The following is a 5,950-nucleotide window of genomic DNA, read 5'->3' as shown; positions in this document are numbered from 1 at the left end:
TCGAGAGGAGCCTGAGCCAAACCCACTCTGCCGCCTGCTCTCCTGCCTTCTTCACGGCCCCCGAGGGTCCCTCGCCCGCCCGTGTCTCTTCAGAGTTGTCCTTCACGCTCATAGTCCTCGCTGGAAACCCCGCCTGGGTGTGGCCAGGCCTGCCCGGGAGCTGCTTCACAGTGGCGGCCAGGGCGCCCTCAGGTGAGGCCACGCGTGTCCAGCTGGGCGGGCAGGGGCCGCGGTCTCGGGGTGGGCCGGCCAGCTGGGCACTGGGTCCCCCGCGCCCTGGGAGCGCCGTCCCCGGTGTCCGTCCGTCGGTCCGTGGGGCGGTCCCTAGCCCATGGCGGTCACCATGCTGGACGGGTGGGGGTGGCCGAAGGAGAGGCTGGAGGAGGGGTGGATGGGCGTCGGGGTGGGCAGGATGTGTCCGGAGTGGCTGAAGGGTGGCAGGTGGCCCACAGGCGCCATGTGCCCCGCCAGGGCGGCGGCGCTGAAGGGGGAGGCCTTGTCCTGCACACACCGGGACAGCTCCTCGAAGCACTCGGCCCCCTTCTTGCTCTTCTTGGACTTGCTGGACATCTTCCGGTTCCGGGTCTGGATGCCTTCTTTCTTCATGGTCAGCGGCCTGTTCACCTGGGGGGCCACGCAGAGCTTTCAGAGGCTGGCGCTCCCCTCCCGGCCAGACCACAGCCCCAGCCTGGCCAGGGGGGCCCCTCCCCAAGGCCCATCGGCCTCCAGGGCCTCCCCACCCTCCCGGCCAAGAAAGGCGCCGGGAGGGCACTGCCCCCGCCCACCGACCCTGCAGAAGCCCACACACGGCAGGCTCTGCTTCTGAGCAGAGAGGCCCGGCCATGGGGGGCGTCCTCCAGCAAGCCGCCCCCCTCGTGGGAAGGCCTTCTGGCACTCGCTTCCCAAGCCAAGCCACGCTGGGGACGGCGGCGCAGGCCACTCCCCGCCGCGCAGCGCGGGGTCCCCGGGGAGGGGCGGGGCCGCCCACTCACATTGTGCAGCTTGTAGTAGAGGCCGCAGGCGTTGCACACCGGGTCCCCGTTGGCGTTCCGGCGCCATAAGGTGGTGGTGGTGGTCTGACAGTTCGCACAACAGGTGCCTGCTCTCCTGGCGGCCGACTGGGGGGCAGGGCAGGGCAGGGTCGGCAAGGTGGACTCCCACGGCCCCCGGCGACCTCCCTCCAGACCCTCACGCCACCCCTGCTCCCTTCCCCCACCCACTGAGTCCAGAAGCCTCTTCATCTCAGAATCGGAAACCTAAACCGTCAGAGAACTTCAGACTAAAGTGCTCTCAGAACCAAAGGGGCTGCAAGAGCTGCAAGGGAAAAGCAGCCACCTCCCCCAGCCTCCCCACCCCCCCCCCGCCCCCGCCCCGAACACGAATGCCACACAAGGGAACCGAGGCTCGGAGAGGGAGCCGGTCTAGACGGCTGGCCCGACCCCTTGGGCGCCTCAAGCTGGGGCTGCAATTCCCAGGAAATACACAGTCCTGGGCACATCCAAAGCCCCAGAGCCAGAGGACAGGGCCCTGCAGCTGCTCAGGCAGGGAGGGGAAATGCTCAGCAGTCAAGCTGCACACCGCCCAGCAGTAGCCACTGACCACCTGGCCATTTAAATGCAACTGAACTACCGTTTAAGCAAGTTAGAAATACAGTTTCTTCAGTCACAGCGGCCACATTTGAGGAGATCCCTAATCACAGCACAGCTGGAGGCGACCACGATGAATGGTGCACGCCCAGAAGGCGTCCATCGGTCACAACTTACTGGACAATGCTGACCTACCTGTCCAGGGCCCTGTCCCCCAGTCCCCAGGGACCTGACTGCCCCCAGCCCCTCGGGGAGTACAGGACTGACCCGGAGCCCCAGACTCCTGGAGAAGGCAGCGGCAGGCGCCCCAGAGGCGGGGTGAGAGGAGCTTCACCCCAGAAAGCAGACACCCTCTCCAATCCCACAGCAGCAGCACGTCCCAGGAAACAGCAGCGGGCGGGTGGGCTGGGGGCGGGGAACCCAGGCCAGCAGGGGCAGGCGTGACCCCAGGCCCCAGCCTGGTCCAGAGGGGCCAGCCTGCAGCCCCGGGCGGGGAGGGGTGAGGGGTGAGTAAGCAGCCGGAGCTGGAATTCTGACTCAGGGGCTGGCCTTGCATCCTCTACCCGCCCGGGCCCTCACCCCGCCCTTGCTCCAGGAAAAAAAACCAGGGGCCCCCGAATCGGCAAGCGATTTAAGCCTCCCTCGTAAATCACTTCGCCCTGAAAAAATATATTTATTATTCTTAGCATTTTACGCATTATTTGCAGAGTGGAGGGTATTAGAAATTTCAAAACAGCCCAGCGAAAGGCAGGACTGAGCCGAGGAGAGAGACTGAAAACCCTCGGAGTCCGGAAACAGATACGCGAAGTTTCCTTATCTTTGGGCTGCAGATGTCCGGATAGGAAACTCCGGCAGGAGATCCGAAAGGGCATTTTTTTAAAATCACTCAAATGAAAATACACAGTATAGGTGACTCCATGGAAAAATAATAAAGGGCAGGTTTTTTTTTGGTGGTTGGTGTGTGTGTTTTATTTAAATAAGCACGAGGAGACTGTGTGTTGGGAAGCCAGGGAGAGAGCAGCCCCGGGCTACAGGGAACATGACTTCACGGCCCTATTTTTAAAAGTTTAACAGAGGCCAGGGGACGGGACCTGGGCCCCTGGATGCTCTGCTCTGGTGGTGGTGTTGGGGGGAATCCCTGAAGGTACCAGGCGGGCTGCCCAGGGAAAAGCTGGCCTGGAAAGAATCTAGCCTGAAAAGCCGCGCTGCCCCAACTGCCAAGCAAGAGCTTCTCATGATAAAAGATTGCCTGCATTTGAAGGCTTGTTTTTTTGTGTGTAATTGACTGCGGGCTCGGCCCAGGTTGACACTCCGGCCCGGGGGCTCCCCCACCTCCAGGCCCCCCGCTGCTCCTACCAGCCTCCGCTTGGGCTTGATGAGTGGCCGGTTCTGCCCGTTCATCTTGTGGTAGAGGCCGCAGGCGTTGCACAGGTAGTGCCCGGTGCCGTCCCGCCGCCACAGAGGGGTGGCCGTGGCCCCGCAGTTGACGCACTCCCGGCCTTCTGCAAGGGGACGGGGGACACAGGGTCACGCGGGCCAGGCTGCTGCAGGGGCCGGCGGACTCTTAGTTCCAGCCGGGCTGGAGAGGGACCAGGAGGTGGGATTCAGAGGGCAGCTTACGGCGGGGAGGGCAGCGGGCCCCGGGGGTTCTGCTCAGGGCACCAGCTCCAGCCGGGCGGAGGCTGGGCCGCCTCGAGTGCCTCTCTCCGCCCCGTCCTCTCTCCCCAGCTGCGTCTGCCTTTCCTGGGTCCCTGTCCCAGGCCCTCAGATTCTGCTCTCCGTCCCCCGTCCTCGGTCACTTCCGTCTCTCTCCCCAGCCTCCCTTGCCTTCCGCCGAGGCCCTGGACTGGGATGGAAGTTGCTGCTGTTTCAAACGAAGTAAATAATCAGCCCTTTCGTTTTTAGGCTGAGTGCCTTGCGGGTGGCTCCTGGCGGTGCTATTTTGTTTTGTTGTGAAAAGACCATCTGGAAACCAATTTGAGAGAAAGAACTACTTAAAAGGCCAGCGAGCTGGTCGGACAGGGCTCCCCAACATAGGTCCCAAGTGGACATGGGCGGTGGCCTCAGGGCGAGCTGACCCTGCACGTTTCTCTGCACGTCCTTTAAATCGGCAGCCCACACGGGCAGGAACGTGTGACTCTGGAGCGAATGTTCTAAAAGTGATATTGAAGGGAAGGAGGTGAGGACGGCGGGGAGCCCCACAGCAGCCTCGGCGTCTGCTCCCCAGCTGGCTGTCTCCAGCCAGTCCCCTAGGCCAGGCAGAGGCAGCCCCTGACCCCCGAGCAGGGAGGGAGAGGGAAGGACACGCCAGGGGGCAGGGAGCGCTGGTCCCGGGAATTTGGCCTCGGGGGAACTCTCCCGAGGAGACTGGGAGCCGTGAGATCCCTGATTGAGTGGCAGACCTAGATTCCTTAAGGGTCTGGAGCCCCGAGGAGGGCAGAGGGGCCCCAGCGCAGCACCGACGCTCACGGACACACGCGTCCGAGCCGCCACGCTGCGCTGCCTACACCCAGCGTTGTCTCTCACACGGGCGTGAAAATGTTTGCTTCAGACTCAGGGAAGGGATGCGGGACCCCCAGGTGGGCAGTGGCCCACCTTGGAGGGGACGGTGAGGAATGGGAACAGGAAGCAAACTCTGGGGCCACCAGGAGCGCCTAAGAAGGTCTGCGGGCGCCTTCTCCCCAGTTCTGGGGACTCAAAGATAGGTTGGGGGCCATCAGGCATGGACACCAGCCACCCCTGGGTCGGAGAGACCGGGGCCGCCCCCTCACCTGGGTCTCAGCCCCCCCCCCACCGAAGCGCGAGCCCTCCCCACCCCAGGGAGGCCCTGGGCCCTCGCCTCACCTGAGCAGGAGCGGGCCTTGCTTCTCTGCTTCGGGGTGAAGCTGGAGGCCGGGCCGCCCAGGAAGCCTCCAGGGTGGAAGAGCCCACTGCTGTAGTCGTGGGCGGCGGCTGGCACATAGGAGGGGTAGGTGGGGATGGGGTGGTGAGTGGCAGGCTGGGTGCCCATGGTGGCCAGGCTGGGACGCAGGGGGCTGCCACCTTCCATCTTCATGCTCTCGCCCAGCGGCACCTGGTACTTGATGCCATCCTTGTCGTCCCCCCGGGGGGCGGCGCTCCCCCCTGCCGAGGAGGAGGCTGGCGAGGCGGCCCCGGTGGTGCTGGGGTCTGGAGACACTTCCTTGGGGGGCGTGGGCGGGAAGCCGAAGAGGTGGGTGCCCGAGTGGGCTGCGGTGGGGGTCAGGGAGGCCACCGAGCCGCCGCCGCCCCCGCCCCCAGCCCCGGCCCCCGGGTACACAGACAGGGGCCCCCCGGGGCCTCCGGCGGCCGAGGGGTGCAGGGGTGTCTTGGAGAAGGGGCTCACGGTCCAGGGGTTGTGGTGGTGCGCAGCGGCCGCGGAGAGGGCTGCCTTGCCCCCGTCCAGCCAGGGCAGCCCCGGGCTGTGCAGCAAGTGTGGCCGGCACATTTGGCCTCCGGTCAGGCGGGCTGCGGGGGGAGGGAGCGTCAGGGTGCGCTGGGGGGAGCCAGGACGCCCCTCGACCGCGATCCCTCCCCAGAGACAACCGGAAACATAATACCCCAGACGGCAATTCACGAGGCACGTCAGTCCCTGAAGGACGAGTGGCACAGAAGGAGACCCTGGACGAGACTGGAGGGGCCCCTCCCCCCGCAGGCCAGCTGGGAACAGGCAGAATCCCCAGGGGCCCCGAAGTCTCCCCAAGAGGCCGCTGCCCACTCCTTTCCCACCCCGATTTCTCAGCGGCCCCGATTGCTGCGGACCCCACATCCGGGAAGCAGGCAGCGGGCCTCCCCGCGTCCCGCGCCGGGCGCTCGGCGTCCGAGCTCCTGGTCACCCTCGGGCCCGGGGCTCACCGTGCGCCGGACTGTAGGAGACGCGCGCGCGCGCGTGGGCCGGGTTGGCGTAGTAGGGGTTGCCCTGCGAGTCGAGGTGGTTGAAGAAGACGTCCACCTCGTCGGGCGGCAGCAGCTGCGCCGGCTCCATGTAGTTGTGCGGCAGGCCCGGGTGGTGCGACTCGGGGTGCTGCGCGTTCAGCACGGCGGGGTGCGCCATCCAGCGCGGCTGCTCGGGAGCCACCTCCATGACTGGCGGCGGAGGCGCGGGGTCTGCGCGGAGGCGGTAGCGGCGCGCCTGCACGACGGAGGGGGCGTGAGGGGCGCCGCCGCGGCCGGACACCCCCAAGCCCCGCCGTGAGGCGTCCCGCGCGCCGCTGCGCCCGAGCCGAGCTCAGCCGCGGACCAGTCCCGGGTGGGAGGAAAGCCCAGAGCTCAAAACGAAAGGAGGGGCGCGGGGAGCCGGCTCAGCCACGCACGCTCACACGGTGACTCGGGTACCCAGAGCCACA

At 66.1% G+C, this 5,950-nt stretch overlaps 1 protein-coding gene across 3 annotated transcripts; it reads right to left on the bottom strand.

Moving 5' to 3' along the window:
- Positions 1 to 203: 203 nt before the first annotated feature.
- GATA2 (GATA binding protein 2) lies at positions 204 to 5,688 on the bottom strand. Of its 3 annotated transcripts, none has more exons than XM_068982340.1 (5): positions 5,460 to 5,688; positions 4,431 to 5,072; positions 2,943 to 3,088; positions 993 to 1,118; positions 204 to 624 (listed from the first exon to the last, which is right to left on the bottom strand). In XM_068982340.1, the coding sequence occupies exons 1-5, from the start codon at positions 5,686 to 5,688 to the stop codon at positions 325 to 327; spliced, it is 1,443 nt and encodes a 480-aa protein (XP_068838441.1). In that variant the 3' UTR covers positions 204 to 324. The 3 variants fall into 3 exon arrangements, with proteins under 3 accessions (XP_068838441.1, XP_068838443.1, XP_068838442.1); XM_068982342.1 differs by having other exon boundaries at positions 993 to 1,076; XM_068982341.1 differs by having other exon boundaries at positions 2,943 to 3,085.
- Between the last annotated feature and the right edge of the window lie 262 nt (positions 5,689 to 5,950).

Source organism: Capricornis sumatraensis, chromosome 10 (genome assembly GCF_032405125.1).
Source record: "Capricornis sumatraensis isolate serow.1 chromosome 10, serow.2, whole genome shotgun sequence".
Taxonomy (NCBI): domain Eukaryota; kingdom Metazoa; phylum Chordata; class Mammalia; order Artiodactyla; family Bovidae; genus Capricornis; species Capricornis sumatraensis.
This window is presented reverse-complemented; position numbering and strand designations above follow the sequence as displayed.